Source organism: Ascaphus truei, chromosome 1 (genome assembly GCF_040206685.1).
Source record: "Ascaphus truei isolate aAscTru1 chromosome 1, aAscTru1.hap1, whole genome shotgun sequence".
In the NCBI taxonomy this organism is placed as follows: domain Eukaryota; kingdom Metazoa; phylum Chordata; class Amphibia; order Anura; family Ascaphidae; genus Ascaphus; species Ascaphus truei.
Genome location: NC_134483.1, coordinates 267,201,364 through 267,219,856, shown reverse-complemented (window position 1 = coordinate 267,219,856; position 18,493 = coordinate 267,201,364). Strand labels below are relative to the sequence as shown.

General features: G+C 45.1%; 1 protein-coding gene across 10 annotated transcripts in view; it reads left to right on the top strand.

Annotated features, from left to right (window-relative positions):
* Nucleotides 1-18,493, top strand: part of HOOK3 (hook microtubule tethering protein 3) — a 727,656-nt gene that overhangs the window by 216,396 nt on the left and 492,767 nt on the right. For 5 of the 10 annotated variants that reach the window (XR_012802125.1, XM_075603871.1, XM_075603834.1 and 2 more), the window contains 4 exons: nucleotides 422-554; nucleotides 1,203-1,270; nucleotides 11,418-11,480; nucleotides 11,769-11,852. Coding sequence is in view for 9 of the 10 variants with exons in the window: in XM_075603871.1 (XP_075459986.1) it covers nucleotides 422-554; nucleotides 1,203-1,270; nucleotides 11,418-11,480; nucleotides 11,769-11,852 (348 nt within the window). In the remaining variant the exon portion in view is untranslated. Of the gene's footprint in view, nucleotides 1-421; nucleotides 555-1,202; nucleotides 1,271-1,607; nucleotides 1,733-2,086; nucleotides 2,127-9,107; nucleotides 10,965-11,417; nucleotides 11,481-11,768; nucleotides 11,853-18,493 lie in introns of those variants that run through there. The other 5 variants (XM_075603843.1, XM_075603851.1, XM_075603861.1 and 2 more) reach the window with 5 other exon arrangements.

The following is an 18,493-nucleotide window of genomic DNA, read 5'->3' as shown; positions in this document are numbered from 1 at the left end:
TCTTGGAGTTGTGAAGGAATTAATTTTTTCCCTTATGAGATATTATTGGATGGTATTTCACTGGTTTTTTTTGTTTGCCTTCCACTTGATCAATATACTGTAAGTATGGATAGAAGATAACGTATCTGTCGTCTAAATTTAGCATAGGTTGAACTTGATGGACGCATATCTTTTTTTCAACCCCCTCTACTATGTGATTATATAACATCCCTCTGATTTCCAGTATCATATATTTTTTAATGAAATTAGTTAACAATAAAATCAGTCACCGACTTCTAAAACAATAATACAAATATAAAAAAAAAAATGCAGATGTAGTTAATTTTAAAATATGTAAATGTTCATGATTTTTAGCAAATTAAACATGTTTAACAGGTAATTTTATTATTAAATGATACTGATTGATGTACTATGCTTGCAGATTTTGGGGCAGCAGATAAATGATTTTACACTTCCAGATGTTAATCTGGTTGGAGAGCATTCAGATGCATCAGAACTTGGACGCATGCTACAGCTCATTTTAGGTTGTGCTGTGAAATGTGAACAAAAGCAAGGTAATCTATAGTTACAACCTTTTAATTGCGGTTCTATTGCATGTAACCTCAGTAAAGTTGCAAGGTGCAGTGCATAAAGCTAGATAGTTATTGGGCACAGCTACAGATGTACTCTTTACCAGTTCTCCTTGTTATTGCTTTAAAAAAAAAAAGAAATTGGAGAAAAAAAATAGTGCCAATAGAATGCTCTGAGCTGTGGGTTTCTGAATCTGAGTTTCTGAATCCTTCTGTTCTTTCCTGCCTTCCGGCTGAGCTTCTACTTCAGCAGGACAAAAGGTTATTATCAGATGAGGATCACAGCTCCCACAGCTTGGACCAAAAGCTCCTGAAGCAATGATCCTGAATCTCCCCAGACCAGGCTCCTATGGAGACAGAGGAAATTGGGTGCTGGAAGCTGGTAAAGACAAGGCAGTGGGGCTCATAGGGGAAGAGAAGTCCATAAACCATAACTGAAACATACAAAAATGTGCAAAAACTAGAGTACTAGAGGCCCATTGCCCATCTTACTGTTCTTCTTGTTTATGCTGGTTTCTAATTAAAGAACAAATGTGTACCTGTCTTGTTTGCCATTTCGATCTTTTGTTTATATAATTGTAATTGTTCTGATTTAATTTTAATCTTATGTACTTATTATATATTTATTTTCAGAGTATATCCAAACAATCATGATGATGGAGGAGTCTGTACAACATATGGTCATGACTGCCATTCAGGAGGTATATTGATGCAGTAAATCTGATGATGAAGTTCATTTTACTAATGATTTTATTAGCTAAATTTAACAAGGTTAAGTCAGCCTTTCATGTTGTTCCTTTATTACTTGGAATTTATGTAACTAGTATTAAAGGTAATTAATAATAAGTTATTATTTCATATAATGCTCTTCTCCCAACTGAACTCAAAGTGGTTCACAATTACAGTATAGTGCTAGGTAAGCAGCATTGTATATAGGATTTTTACAGACGGTCTCTGCCCAGATGAGTTTACAATCTGTTTTTGGTGCCTGAGGCACAGATAAAGGGACTTGAACCAGGCTCCCATATATCAAACCAGGCTCCCCTGCATCAAACTCAGTGTTATAAGTCTGTGCCTTTCTCACTGAGCCTCTCCTTCCGGAATGGGACATTTTGATTACAGCTGTTTTGTCTCGACAACCTCCACCGCCGGCTGCTTCTGAGGTGAGTTTTACTGGTTAGGGTAGGGGATTAATTTAAGGGGTTTCATCGGTTAGGGTAAGGGGCTAACTTTAGGGGTTTTAATGGCTGGGGTAGGGTTTTTGAGGGAAATGGCTTAGGGTAGGGTGTTTTAAGGTGAGGGCTTGCGGTAGGGGTTTTTACGGTAGGGGCTTAGGGTAAGGGGTGTGGCGAGGGAAGGGACAACCAGGGTTATAATAAAGGTCAAGCCCACTTGGTTACCCCTGACCCGTGTTTTGGGGTCCTAGAGTGTCAGCTTTTGGGCCCGGGCATTGTGTATGCATTACTGTGACTGTGCAAAATATGAGACAATTGCCGTTTGTGTTTTACCATTTCCAGAGGTGCTGGGATGCCCTGCTTCAGCACAGAGCAGGAAAAGGTAAAAATGGGACACAAGGAGTTAATGTATATTCCCACACTCCAGCCAGGTATAAGACGGAGGTTGGTTTGATTAAAATAGGGTTCAGGGGGAAAATCATATAATGTATCGTAACAATGTTTTGAATAAGGGAAAAGAGAATGGGGGTTAACCATCCCCCAAGCATGATATGATTGAAGGAATGTCCTAATGTTCTAATTTTTTGTATGCAAACGATTAGGAGAGAGACATGTAGACTGTTACGATTTTATTAATAGTACCATGGGTGTAAATGCATAAACGGGCATGGCTCTTGTGTAGGTTACAGTTACGTGAGTTGGGGGGATTTACATGACAGGCAGGGGACAGGATATGTTGAAAGGTTTAAAAGTATTTTTCTAATGTGTGCCAGGAATGAGGCTAGTTTATGACCCAGGGGGCAAGTAAGCATAACCAAAGGCCTGGCTGATAAGGGACCCTGGGGAGAGGCCCTCCAGGATGTATACAAAAGTTAGAGCTTCAAAGGGGTTAAACAGCTGGCCAGCAACCCAGGGGATTCTTTAACTAGAACCGGATATTCTGTCACTGAGCAAAAGGGGTTTGGCCAGGTGGTATTATAAGCTGGTGCAGGCCATGGTCAAGTTGTTCTTTGCTGTAACATCAAGAAGGAAGGGGTGGGGATGAAGAGGAGTCTTGTGTGATTCACCTGATATTCAGTCCCATTTGAGAAGTTCCAGCTCTTGAGAAAATCATATAAATTTCTCAGAGGATAAGTGACCGGAATTCAACAGCAAGAGGCCACAGGAATGAAAAGTGGCCTGGAATATTTTGCTGTGTGTTTGCAATTAGGAGAGATTAGTTTTGTAATCCCAGTTTCTAAAGTAAGTGTGTCTTTTTACTGTATTTTTGTGTAACATAGTTGTGTGCGTTCATTAGGTGAATAAAAGCAATTTATTTTTTATCTCTCTGCTTGCTAAAATCAATGATCCCGGTAATTAAAAGTCATAATAAGGTGGGTCCATCGTGACAAGCTTTATTTACTGGTGGCAGCGTGTGGGATTGATTGAGCCTATGTTATGAAATCCTGCAGGGTCTTATAACATAGGGGGAAACTCGAAGATTGTGAGCTCCCAAGGCAAGAGAAAGCGTACACATGTTACACAAATCAGAAAAAAGCGCAGGTTCTCCCTGTCACTTAGCTTAGTGCCGCGGGCGAACATGGACAAGCAATGCACCAGGATTGTTAACCAGTGTAAAAGCTGCAGTTTACCGACAGCCGGTCGGTCAGAGACACACCTGGAGGACTTGGAATCCCACAAAGCAGTTACAGCTTCACAAGAGGAGTTGACACTCACAACTGCAGTGGCAACAGTCTCTCAGCAAACCAGGGAACAGGAGGTTAAGCCAGCCCTGGTAGAGACAGAAAGACACGGGGAGGAAATTGGCACCCCAGGACTTGCCGCACGTTTTGCCTCATGGAGGAGAAGGGTTACCCAGACAGGGGTCACATGGACCCGGGTAGCCCCCAGCTCATCTGCAGTTGCAGAGTCCACCGGGACAGCCAGGATGCAAGAGGTTAATTCAGCACTGCTGAGCATGAAAGATCAAGGGGAGGGAGCGGGTCACCACATTGACACTGTTGGGGGGCCAGTGATGGAGAGTGCAACCGCAGTAGCCCCAATGGCTAGCGGTCTCTCTATGCCCGGAATTGCCGCTCTGCTCGCCCTGTGGGGACGGAGGGCTGCCCAGGACTTGGCCACACTGGCCAGGGCAGCCAAAAGCACACCTCAAAGGATTCTACAGTCTGCAGTCATTGGAAGTGCACCCAAAGTTGCAGAGGTTATCCCGGGGAGGGGGTGCTCTCAGTCCCACCAGATTGGTCAGTCAAACCCAATCTGTCAGGACCAGGGAAGGTCCAGTGTACCCCATCAGGGCAACGTTCTCAAGCTGCGAGGCCGGTAGCCCGTGTGCGGCTGGCACACACAGAGGAGTCAAGTTCAGCCGTGGAATCAACCCACAGAGGGACGTCCACGGAGAGATCTACGCTTGACCCCCAGGAACCAGCAGCAGAGACGGAAGGACATCAGTTTGCACCAGTCCAGGTGCCACCCAGCGATGTCCAGCGGGCACCGTTGTACTAAGTGACCATGGGAGTTTGCCAAGCAGCTGGCTTGCGTGACTCCAGTGTCACTGTTACTCTAGTCCAACCTGATATGGCGAGACCAGAGGATCTGCTCCCCCGACCGGGGGTGCAAATGCTCCTGCCAGGTGATGAGCTGCGGCTCACACCGGTTGCCCGGGTCTTTTGTGTTTGGGGTGCCGGCGTGGCATAAGGGAGGAGGGGGTATTTCCCGGGTTAGATGCTGAGGTCCGCCTTGACAATGACCTGGGACATATTACATGCGTGTTTACGGCAGAACTGGCTCTTGTTTCAACGATTGCAAGGAGCCAGCGATCAGGAGTTGCACCTGAAGGATCCGTTGTCCCCCTGCATTTGGGACCAACGGTGTCTGCTGAGACCAGACAGGTAAGCCAGACTGAGACGCGACAGTATACTGACATACCTTGCCCTTTACATGTTCCTGGGTTCCCTGACTTTGAGACTAAGTGTGGGGGGCCAGAATTAGGGACACAGTTTATGGGTGCAATGCAGTCTGAGCCCAGGGAGGAGCGCAGGAGGCTCCAGGTGTCCGAGTCTGACTCAGCCAGTGGGTCAGAGCGGAAACTCCTGGCACCGCGGGCTCTTGTGTGCAGAGCCGGGGTCTACCAGTTTAGATACGGTTTGGACTGGTAGAAGACAGCTAGGGGTACAGAGGGAGTGTAGGCAACCGTTGTTACGCGGGGTCCATTTCATACCACTAGCAGAGCATCAGGGGGCCACTCGCAAGAGAGCTCAGCTGTTGCAGCCTTGCTGCGGGCATCAGGGGCTGTGGCAGAGTTGTGCCACACCAGGGGTGCCTGGCACCAGGTAGGTAAGGTGGGTGATCATGCAAGGCCAGCCCTGAACCCGTTACAGGTATAGGGGAACCTTACCAAGGGGTAGCTATAGACATAGTGGGACCCCTCATGATCCACAGTTGGTCTGGCCAGTGTTACATGCTCATGGGGGTAGATTTGTCTACCCAGGATCCTGAGGCTGTGACACTTGCCACCATCAATGCGAGGGCAGGGGCAGAAGCGTTGTTAGAGATTTTTCCTAGAGTAGGTTGCCCTAGGGAGATTCTAACTGATCAAGGGTCACAATTCAGGCATGAATTGTTACAGGGTCTCTGGGATGTGTGCGGGGTAAAGCACCAGCACACCATCCCTTATTACCCCCAGGCAAACGGTTTATGTGAGAGGTTCAATGGGACCCTGAAGCAGTTGCTTCAGGAAGGTATAGGGATTGAAGGAACAGAGTGGGAGATTCACTTACAGCACTTGCTGTCTGCATAACAAGAGGTACTGCCAGAATCTGCCAGGGTCTCTTCCTTCAAGCTGCTATATGGCCACAGGGTCCGGGAACCTCCTGACGTACTCTGTGAGGGGTGGAAGGGGGAACATTACCCAGACTGATGCGTCTGTGCGACAATCTGTGGCAACTCTCAGAGACCAGTTAGAAATGCTTATGAGGTTGGCACAGGCTGATCTCAGGGAGATTCAAACCAAGCAGCAGACTTGGTGTGATTAAAATGCCCCTAGCCGTTCATTCATTCCAGGTCAGCAGAGACTTGTTCTGCAGCCCGCTCCGCAGAACAAATTAAAGGCTGTCTGGTCTGGACCATACCCGGTTTTCAGGAGAATGAATGAGTACACCTATGGTGTACAGGAAGATGGTGAGACAGAGAGAAATGGGGCTTATCATGTTAACATGTGTAAGGAGTATTTCAAGCAGAGTGTGGTATCAGTGCTGGCTATTTGTAGCACACTGATGGGGGACCCGGCGAGCGATGCTCTGCCTAACCTCCTAGGAGAATCTAGGCAGGGGGCCCAGTGGAGCAGGTAGGGATAGGGTCCCAGTGCAGTGTACAGCAGCATGTGCAAGCGAGGGTTATGCTAGGACAGCATAGGGTTCTGCTCCCAGGTGAGCTGGGCAGAGCACATAGCCCGGATCATCCAGTGGAGACTGATGATCAGAGACCTCTGCATAGGTATGCCTATCAGGTAGTAGCAGAGAGTTTAGAGAGGGCACTGGAAGGGATGCACAGATTTGCAAGGGCATACTTGGACAACATTGCTGTGGTTAGTAAGTTGTGGGACTTACATTTAGTTTCTGTAGCTGCACTGCTGCAGAGGATCAGGGAGGCAGGGCTGACGCTGAAGCCTACAAAGTGTGTAGTGAGTATGGCAGAGGTACTGTACTTAGGGCACCGAGTGGGTGGAGGGCACCTTAAGCCAGAACCAGAACAGGGTAAGGTTGTGTTAGGCACTGGAGCTTACTACAGGAAGGCTGTTACTCAGCGCTGTGATCCAATCCTTGACTGACGTGACCCAACAGCGACTCTCAGGTCTGGTAGTCCGGTCTCCTGCCTGTGGACCCAGGGGGCCGAGGAGGGGTGTGAACCTTCCATTGTGCATCTGAGCAGAAAACTGCTGCCCAGCGAAGTGGCATATGCCACTAATGAGCAAGAGGGTCTGGGGGAGAGTGGCCAGGTGCTGTGCTGGACTCTGGCATTGCAGGAGTTTGCTACTCAACACCAGAAATACAGCCAGCATGGCCATGCTGATGAACTCTCCCAAAAGGATATCCCTAGTGAACCAAAAACCTCAACAGTCTCCGGGTGTGTGGGACCAAAAGAGGAGGTGGTTGCCACAAAGCCCTCCTATTGAGGTGGGGAGGTGTGGCGGGGGAAGGGAGAACCAGGGTTATAATAAAGGTCAAGCCCACTTGGTTACCCCTGACCCGTGTTTTGGGGTCCTAGAGTGTCAGCTTTTGGGCCCGGGCATTGTGTATGCATTACTATGACTGTGCAAAATATGAGACAATTGCCGTTTGTGTTTTACCATTTCCAGAGGTGCTGGGATGCCTTGCTTCAGCACAGAGCAAGAACAGGTAAAAATGGGACACAAGGGGTTAATGTATATCCCCACACTCCAGCCAGGTATAAGACGGAGGTTGGTTTGATTAAAATAGGGTTCAGGGGGAAAATCATATAATGTATCGTAACAATGTTTTGAATAAGGGAAAAGAGAATGGGGGTTAACCATCCCCCAAGCTTGATATGATTGAAGGAATGTCCTTATGTTCTAATTTTTTGTATGCAAATGATTAGGAGACAGACATGTAGACTGTTATGATTTTATTAATAGTACCATGGGTGTAAATGCATAAACGGGCATGGCTCTTGTGTAGGTTACAGTTACGTGAGTTGGGGGGATTTGCATGACAGGCAGGGGACAGGATATGTTGAAAGGTTTAAAAGTATTTTTCTAATGTGTGCCAGGAATGAGGCTAGTTTATGACCCAGGGGGCAAGTAAGCATAACCGAAGGCCTGGCTGATAAGGGACCCTGGGGAGAGGCCCTCCAGGATGTACAGTATACAAAAGTTAGAGCTTCAAAGGGGATTCTTTGACTAGAACCAGATATTCTGTCACTGAGCAAAGGGGGTTTGGTCAGGTGGTATTATAAGCTGGTGCAGGCCATGGAGAAGTTGTTCTCTGCTGTAACATCAAGAAGGAGGGGGTGGGGATGAAGAGGAGTTTTATCACCATCACAGATTTGAACCCCACTCAAGATTCCTCAGTTCTAAGAGTTCCATCTAAGAGTTTCATCAGTTCAATCTTGTGTGATTCACCTGAGATTCAGTTCCATTTGAGAAGTTCCAGCTCTTGAGTAAATCGTCTAAATTTCTCAGAGGATAAGTGACCGAAATTCAACAGCAAGAGGCCACAGGAATGAAAAGGGGCCTGGAATATTTTGCTTTGTGTTTGCAATTAGGAATGATTAGTTTTGTAATCCCAGTGTGTCTTTTTACTGTATTTTTGTGTAACATAGTTGTGTGCGTTCATTAGGTGAATAAACGCAATTTATTTTTATCTCTCTGCTTGCTCAATCAATGATCCCGGTAATTAAAAGTCATAATAAGCTGGGTCCATCGTGACAAGGGGCTTTAGGCTAAGGTTATTAGGGTAGGGGTTAGTATTAAGGGCATGGCCGTCTTAACATATGGGCACACTGGGCAGTTGCCCAGGGGCCCCACAGCAGAGGGGGACCCCACAAGCAGAGGGGGGCCCCATCCGCCCGGCCCATGCGTGCCACCATAGGGTTGCCAGGTGTCCGGTTTTCACCCGAACAAGCCGGTAATTCTGCTGCCTGTCCTCGGGTATAAAATTGTTGCGGCAGTGACAGGACGAGGGCTGGCATGGTCAGTGGCGAGGGCAGGCGAGCGTTAAATGCTGAGAGGGTAGGCGGAGGCCGAGAGAGGGCGGGCCGGGACGGTGGCTGGGCAGAGCATGGAGGACCAGTGTGCTGTCCCTGATTGGAGTAGAGGACAGCCAATCAGAAGACAGCGGGGACGGAGCCCACACCCCGGCGGGCCAGAGACATATTCCTGTGCTGTCTGTGTCCTGCAGGAGATAGGTAAAGTACAATGTGGGGGGTATATTATATGTACTGGGCAGGCAGGAGTATATTTCATATATATGGGGGTGGTGGGGGTATATTTTATATGTATTGGGGAGGTAGGAGTATATTTAATATATATGGGGATGGTGGGGGTATATTTTATATGTATTGGGGAGGTAGGAGTATATTTAATATATATGGGGGTGGTGGGGGTATATTTTATACTGTATGTATTGGGGAGGTAGGAGTATATTTAATATATATGGGGGTGGTGGGGTATATTTTATATGTATTGGGGTTGTGGGGGTATATTTTATATGTATTGAGGTGGTGGGGGTATAGTTTATATGTATTGGGGTGGTGGGGGTATATTTTATATGTATTGGGGTGGTGGGGCTATATTTTATATGTATTGGGGAGGTGGGGCTATATTTTATATGTATTCGGGAGCGTGTGTGTGTGTGTGTGTGTGTGTGTGTGTGTGTGTGTGTGTGTGTGTGTGTGTGTGTGTGTGTGTGTGTGTTTTGAGGGTGTCACAGCTTTTTCCATTTTTATCCAGTATTTTTGGACAAGCCATCTGGCAACCCTACCCACCAATGCTAAAAATATAAAATCTCCGTTCTAAGTCTAGCTAGGAGGGCTCGCTCTCCCCCCCCACGGCGCCCGGCACCCCGGCTTGCTCTCCCCCCACCCTGCACCGCTCGCTCTCCCCAGCCCGGAAATAGAACCCCGGCTCCACTCGCTCTCTGCCCGCCCGGCACCCCGGCTCGCGTCACAACCGCTCGCAGCCTAGCAGTGCAGCACTTCCGGTGCCTGCTGCTGCTAGTGAGCTCGTGGGAGACTGGGAGCGACGGTGTAGGCAGGGCCCTAATGTTGTTAAGATGGCCCTGATTAGGGGGCTTTAGGGTGAGGTTACCTCAGGGCGAAGCAAACGGCAGCTGTGTGTCCCGGCTGTGGGGTGAGTCACGGGGAGCGCCAGTGGTCATTTGGTCACAGCGGAATGGCTGCAACCACATGTTCTAGACAGACACCTGCCATTAAATATTAAAATTAATAAACTAAATTAACTAAAATAATTTCTCAAGTTTTTTTTTTTTTTTTAAAGCAGATTTTTATTTCTGAAGGTAGGGAGTTGTGGATGCAACATAATGGGAGGGAAGTACTTGAAAGGAAAGCAAGAATATCCCTTCATAGGATATTACACAAGTAGACTATAGATAAGTAAAACAACACAATGTAGACATGTAAAAAAAAATGTATAGATGTAAAAGATCATTTTAGGTTCTCTATTCATCTACATGAGTACACCAAGTAAAAATGTTTTACTTCGTAGAACTCCTTTACGCCTTTCTCTGATTACACAATACAGCTCAACCTGTTATAGCGCGATCCGCTACAACACGAATCCGCAATAACGCGGTTTGAGCGTTGCTCCTGTTTTTATAGCCAAGAAGCAGTAGAAGCTGAAGATATCCTACCTCTCCATTTTGCTTGATTCTGGGATTGTGCTCCCTCCCCCTCCCTTAAAATCTAAAAATCTAAGTAATGTGAAGATTAAAATGTAACGAGTTCACACTGTATACTGTACATGGGAAAGAAGTCCTTTCTGAAACTCCTTAGTCATACACAAATCCTCTAACTGTAGAAGATTACTGGTGTGATTGGCGGCATTCACAAAAGAATAATGAGTGGATGCTGCGTGAAATACAACAGAGTTCACGAAAATGGCTCTGTGAAATGTTCGGATAACACCGCTGCATCTGTATGACATAACTTCTCTTCAGATTGCTTGAAAATCGTGTAGTACTTTTTTTAAGTGAGTTAATAACCTCATGCATGGACAGTTAAACTTTTTGTATGTTCCAGAGAGGATTAGAGGAGGATCAAGCTATGCAAAGATAATGATAGCATCTGAACTTTTCAAGTGGCAGCTAAGCCTGGCTTCCTCCATACTGGGGTTTGGGGCCCCAGTTATACACATAAGGATGTGGGAGCGACTGCTAGATATGGAAAGGAAAAGAGTGGGGGAGTCAATCAGCTCTCAGGAAAGGCTCCTTTGAAAACTTTATCTATGAGGGCCAATGGAGAGTAAGTCTTCTCAAGTGACACACACACACCACTAGTGTCAGCAGCTGGGACTCCTGCCATGTGTCAGTGACCACAGCAGCTGCCGGGTCCCCTTTCTCTCTATTCAGCTCCCAGTCCCTCCTTTGCTTCCCTCCTGTCCTCTTACCTGGGTGTGCAGACCGGGTAGGCTCCCCCGGCATCCCTGAAAACTTTGGCATTGAGAGGGAGTTGAGGAGAAGAAGCTGCTGTGCGTGGTGATCAGTGGCCGGAGAGATGAGTAAAATAGGCATGAAGAGGATAGGCTGCAGCCCTGAGCCATGCACACTCCCTTTACAACTAGCAGTGCCTGCAGCTCTCTGACTGCTGGAGACACTGGGGGAGGATGAATAGACAGATAGGGACAGCAGGAGGGAGGGAGGTGTAGAGCTCTCACAGCTCTCTCCCCTTCCGGCAGACACGAAACCCGTGATTGCGGCGGCCACATTTTTTTCTTCGTGATCCCCGTTTTATAACGCAGTTGCATTATGTGGACGCCAAGCACTGCATTATAATGGGGTTCAGCTGCATGTTGTACCCTTTTCACACAAATATTGTTTAAGGTCGTGCAAGGTCTCAAGAACTAATATTGATTAATAACATCATTGCTTGAAATGGTTTAAGGAACTTCTTTCCTTTCTAATCCAGTGTAATCTAATTGCAGTTGATGAGTAAAGAAAGTCCTGTCTCCATTGGGAATGATGCTTATGCAGATTTTGATCGGCAGGTAATGATGTGTAGTTATCTATATTATGATCAATAAAGTCTGGAAAATAACTTTTTGGCCATATTATGATTATGGATATATATTTTTAATCGAATAGCATTACATATACAATTGATAAAAAAAAGAAGCAAAGAAATAAATACATTTGTTGGTCTTACAAAATCACACTTTTCTAGAAATACAACTTGTGCGGTGATTGTACATTTTCACTTTTTATTCCTCTGATAGTTGTTAACAGTCTGGGAAAATGCTTTTAAATTATTTTCCTAATTTTTATGCTCCAAATAGTTAAAAAAGACAACAGAAGAATTAAACGAAGCACTCACAGCAAAAGAAGAAATTGCCCAGAGATGTCATGAATTAGATATGCAGGTTAGTATAAACCAGTATTTTAGAATGCATATTCCCTTTATCAAGCACATAATCTCTGAAGATTCATTTTTGGTTTACCATTGCTTCGCAAAATATGCCTGATAAACTTTTATTTATTTTATGTATTTATTTATAAAATATTTTACCAGGAAGTAATACATTGAGAGTTACCTCTCGTTTTCAAGTATGTCCTGGGCACAAAGTTAAGACAAATAATACATGTTTACAAATACAGTTACATAATGAGCAGGGTATACATTATATACAAGACATTGCATGCACAGTTAAAGATAATTTGTATTATGGGCGTATGAAACAATTACAGACCACATTAAAATGTGTGACAGCCGGTAGGTTGTTCCAGTTTTGGGGTGCACAGTAAGAGGAGGAGCGGCCGGATACTTTGTTGAGCCTTGGGACCATGAACAATCTTTTGGAGTCTGATCTCAGGTGATAGGTGCTGCATGTGGTAGGGGTGAGGAGCTTGTTCAGGTAGCTGGGTAGCTTGCCCATAAAGAATTTGAACGCAAGACAGGAAAGGTGATGATCATTTTACCAAATGATGTAGCCTAGTATTTTATTGTTTGGCATATCACACATCCTACTGATTCAGTGTGAAATCCTAATGATTGTTTTAGAAGACTGTCACGGGAGCTTGTGCAGGGTTATAATATACACAAAATCACTGGGTTGAATCAAATGCGACTAAGATATAATAAAACAAAAAGAACTCGGTCGCTAACTCGTATAAAGGACTAAATCAGAAAGAACTAAATCAGAAAGATAATAAAATAACACCATATTACCGTAACTACGAATGTAGCTGCCCTCCCCTTACAAAAGGGAGAATGAGTTCTAGAATGTAGATCCCAGTCTGCTGCAACCCCAATAGGATCTATCCAAGACCCTAAGTACATACAGAAAAAATACATAAAAGGAGGAGCAAGGGATTAGATAGTCAATAATAATATATAAGAATATGTATGCAATCTCGACCAGTGGGGGTAGGGAAAATAGCACAAATATATGATCTTACTACTCACACGGCCATGTGTAAGTAAATAGACAACAGAGGTATCTTTGCTTGTCTTTATCTTGTATTGTCTTTGTCTTTACTTGTCTTTGCTTTTGACTTTTCTATGGAAATCTTTGTCCAGGTGGTCCTCAGATCCTCCAAATAACAAATACACAATGTGTAGGGAGCAAAAGATTAGACTAAATAATTTCGCAATATAGCAGGGGGATCAACCAGGGGAGGTTTAGAGTGAATAATGCTAATAATATCACAATACTCACACGGGCATGTGTAAGTACATACAGTACACAACAAGGGGTTTCTGTTCCTTTAAACTGGATCCAGAGATCTCTATCCCTTCAGTAATGATATTCCTCCATGTGCCAGACACAGCTCACACCCACGTGATCCAAATAAGATGTATATGAGATGTGTTCAATAGTGGATAAAAGTGCATTTATTCACACATACAGTATATAACAACAAAACTCACATGTACAACAGCCCAAATCAGCAACACCACTGACCATTTGCAATGTAGCATATAGGATACTAGACGCCGCGTCCGGAATTCAGGATCATGCAGGAGATCTTTGAACACAGCACACTCGGTCAGCAATGGAGGCTTCAATGGGTGTATGAGTAACATATTTAACAGTCTCTAGCCTGATGAAGCCATGGCATCGGCGAAACATGTTACTCATACACTGAAGGAAGTTTGTCCCATTGAAGCCTCCATTGCGACCCTTTCTCGCCGTCATTGACCATCGAGGTAAGGGGGTCCCCTTGAGCTAGAGGCAAAAAGAAATAACCCGCTAGCTGCCCTAGGACCTGAGATACAATTTTAATGAGTTTGAACTTGACCTTTCTCGTCGTCATTGACCATCGAGGTAAGGGGGTCCCCTTGAGCTAGGGGCAAAAAGAATTAACCAGCTAGCTGCCCTAGGACCGGAGATACAATTTTAATGAGTTTGAACTTGGCCGTGACCAAGTTCCCACGGCAATTACGTGATCAAAGCTCTTTCAAAGACATTGTATCCGCTTTTGCGGTCTGGCTGGTTGCCAGCTCGTTCCTGGAGATCGGACTCGAGGAATCCCCATTGAAAGACATTACTCCATTCACTTTCAATGGGGAAGCTCCGCTCCTCCTCTCGGGCGCCACCTGCAGGTCTTCTCAGGTATCGGTCCCCAATCTGTGAAATCTCCATAGGATTGCATGGGGCTCCAATGGCGACCTATGGAGATACTGCAAAATGGAGACTGAAAAGGCGGGAAAGGGATCAAAGGACCATAAACATATAAATGCAATTAACCCTTTCCCTCCTGACCTGATCCCAGTGTATGTGGTTGGTGCATACATTGTAAAGTTACAAACACCAATAATTGTACCAATATACATGTCTAGCAAATAGAACACAGAGTACCCTGAGGAAGGGGAATAAAAATACATGAAATCCCTCTAAATGTGGGAACATGATAACCAAGGGACATTCATTTTGGTTGTGAAACAGGGGAACATATGTATTGCAGGTACGTTTTTGATCAACCCTTCACTTTACTTATGGTTGAAGGAGGTGCCTAATGGGGATGACCCCTTTATTACTCGCTTGGCAACCCTTTACCATCACAAAGATCAAATGTAATGTTTACTTGAATTGGAAAACATTTTTCATTATTACAATGTTACTAAAAAGGATTTCTTCCATAAGTGTCCTATATATTTTCTATATATTTTCCCTTGACTTGTCTTCACTTGTGTAAAGTGACATTTTGCTCCATGTTCATGAGCAGGAATTACTTTTAGTAAACAGCAATGGTAATAGGAAACCAATCTTCTTTGTGTCAGTGCTCAAGCTCCGTATGTAACATAAGATGATAAATCACTTGTATTTGAGACGACCATATAACTCAAAGTTTATACCAATGTGTTGGTGTATATGGCTGAGCTCATAGATGAGGAGTACATATATAAATATCCAGGGATGTGGACAAGGAAGTCTGTATATATTAACAATCTCTCTTTTCCGGTTACCCTGGAATAACTCCCTAGAGCTACACACAATAAATACACATGATCTCCCAGGTCAGGAAAGAGTATAAATTTACTCACGACCAGTACACTCTGCAGACTGTCCTGTTGATCCACGTGCATCATGCTGAGGAGACTTGCTAGTAGAAAATCCAAGTAGGAGAAATGGCGGAGCACTGGAAGAACAAGTGAGTAACAAAGTACTACAGTACATCTTTTTTTCTCCTGATGTCGTCAGATTAATAAAAGGTATTTTAACTCATCTAAGGTTCGTGGGACCCCCTTTGTTACTCACTTGTTCTCACAGTGATTCACCATTTCTCCTACTTGGATTTTCTACTTCTAGTAAACATATTTGAATGAGTCATTGTTTCTGCAATATTATGTAGCATAATTTAAATGCAAGAAAATGTTAGCTCTATTCTTACTCAGTCACCCAAGAGTTGATATATACTAATTTCAGTAGCATTATTTTATTTGCTTTGATGTGAAAACATGTATGCAGAAAATAGCAAATCATATTAATATCCTGAAAATATGCACAAGGGCAATCGTCAAAGTATACAAATATGCAGTGCTCAACAAATACGCTTCCTCGCCCCTGGCAAGTTGAGATCACCAGATGGTGAGTTTGGAAGGAGAGGAGACAGATGTCTGGCAGCTGCGACAGAAGAGGAGGACTGAGGACCACAGGAGCAGAAATGGGGCAGCATAGGTGTTAAGCAGCGTAAGAGGAATGAGGACCACAGGAGCAGAGGAGGAAGATGAGCGGCGGTGGGATAAGAGGACTGAGGACCATGTGAGCGGAGCAGGATGGCCATTGTCCTGTGCCGCCCTGCTCTGCTCACATGGTCATCGGTCCTCTTCTCCCGCTGCACGCTGTATTCCTCCTCTGCTCTGCTCCCGTGGTCGTCCTCTGTCCTCTTCCACCACCGTCCACCACCTATGCTGCCCTGCTGTGCTCCTGTAGTTCTCTTCCGCCACCATTGTCCACCGTCTTCCTCCTCTGCTGCGCTCCCGTGGTCCTCAATCCTCCTCTTCTCCCACTGCTGCCCGCTGTCATCATCCTCTGCTGCCCTGCTGCACCAAAGCCAGGTAGGTGAGAGAAGGTGGAGGTGGGGGGGTGAGAGAGGAAGAGAGGAGGGGGTTAAGAGAAGGAGGGGGATTAGAGGAAGAGGGGGTAAAGAGAGGAAGAGAAGGAGGGGGTAAAGAGGAAGAGAAGGAGGTGATAGGAAGAGGAGGGGGCGAGAGAGGCAGCACACACGCTCAGTCGCATTTTCACCATTGTACAGTGCCATTTTTAGGGGGGGTGAGTCCCTTTCTTGTCGGGCGAGTAGCTTTTTGCATAATTTGTCGAGCCCTACAATAAACACTATATATAATTTATACCCTATTATTACTCAAAACAAAGGATGGCAATTTCAAGGTGCAATCCTATCTCGAAGGGAGAGATCTGAGCCAGAGAGAGTTTTCCACAATGGTGGAGACAGGGAAGACAAGCCCCAATTGTGTGCACTCTGTTGCCTATTTGTATTGGTCAAATTCACAAGATCGGAATCTGTCTCAGAGAACAGAGCTCAGGTGTGGATGCAGACGAACTAAGTGGCCAGGAATACTGCCAAGAAGAAGATGAGAGAGAACGATGAGATGCAGAGTCCCCCAATCCCTGGGTGACTAATATGTAATAAAGGAGCCCCCCAGTAAAGGCTCAAGAATGTAGAGGTCAGTGAATGCACTAAAACTTAAATTTTATTGGGATGCACTAAAATAAATGGGAGCAAATATTATATAATGAACATTTATGATAGGTGAATGTATATACAGTGAAAATAAAAGGCGTGCACACTGATCGAAAAGGTCTGTGAAGCCCTTGAAGGGTGCTGTACTAGTTCTAGAAGGCACTCTATATTAGGGTGTTATGATAACCATACCAGTGTTGTTACCATGACATCGTTTCAATGTCTATGCAGCCTCCGGAAATTAGAAGTATACTGTAATCACATTAAAAAATAGACTGCAACGCAGGTAGTAGCCTCAGTGTAACGTAACAGGATCTGTGTCTGTAGTTTAGATCCCACAGTATAAATCGTTAGGGTAAGACGCTTGCCCCCTATGGGAGACAGTAGCTCTCCCAGAGGGGGCAAGCGTGTTATCCCTCTGTATGGATACAGATTCTGTGTGCTGCAGGCAAAGTAATCCTGCTTTCAGCTGCTAAAGTAGCTGTATGTACTAATAGTATTCTGAGGCCAGAGTCACGTGTAGTATGAATAGCCCAGATAGCTTCAACTCATTCCTGTTACAAGCACAACAAGTTCTTTGTCTTTTCTTACTTTATTGAGGAAAGCATAAATACACAAAGGCACTTGTGGAAGATGGTGTTGTGAGAGAATGTCTATAGTGAATGTGCTTGATAGTAGGGAAAGGTGAAAAGGATAAGGCCTTGCCAGTAGAGGGGTAACATGAACGTACTCACTCAGCCAATGTAGGAAGTAAAAGGAAGTGTGAGGGAACCTGGGTAGCAGGAATAGTCTGGGGACAGACTATCTGTCAGCAAGACAGAGGGGGAGGCAGACTAGCCCATTCTGAGAGAGAGGCTGAGGTTGCTATAGCAACTCACTGGCTATGACTGTGTAAACAACATGTGTATCAAAAATGTTGCCTTTTCACATGCAGCAAGCTGTTGGGACAGGGTAAATAACAGGCAGCTAAACTAGGGAGATATGAATCCCATAAGCTGCAAAGGGAGACAGAGAAATATGGAATCTTGTTGCATGACAAATGGCTAATGTACTAAGGGGGTAATGGCAATCAATCCTTCTTTATAAATGATGTCAGCATGGTATAGGTAATTAGACTACAGCAAGGTGAATAGCACGCGTTTACCGAGTGGGAGGACAGTATATAGGGGATGTAGGTTCCATCTGATAACGGCAGAGACCGGGGACCTACAGCCAAAGGGAATTGATTCTCTATTTGTGTGGAGAGTGGCTGATAGTCTTGGAACATTAACTGACCGTGTATCTACAGCCCTACAGGAGAGATGTGGGTAGCCCTTTGTAACAAACTCTATTTTGCCCCCCCCCCCCCCATATCGATATTGGCCGGATATATTCATAATACCAGACCTACACTGCAGTTAAAATAATGTCCGAGGATACAGCGGAGGAGTGAGAGCTCCCTTCTGCTGCTGGATTGGAGTGCACTTTGCTGAACACAGCGACATAAGCGAAATCAGACGTTTGTCATAAGCTTTTTCAATGGTAAGTACCCACCCATTCGTAGCTCTCTGCTTTTTATACTCTCCACCAGGGGGAGTGTACTCCAAGGTTAACTGAATCTGTGCTGGAAACTGATTTCTGGCAGACCACAGGCATTTTTTATGTAGCCGTTTGCGTCAGTGGCATGAAATATGTCAGGAAGACACACCAGCATTTTAGACGCGAGATCCTAGAACACGTAGACTCAGTCAGGAATCATCTTGAGACCCACATGCCCTACATATGAACCATACACATAAAGTTGACTGTCGAGAACTTAACTTCTATGGGATTAACCACCTTACCACTGGACTCCCTAAGGGTTGACTCAGATACGATC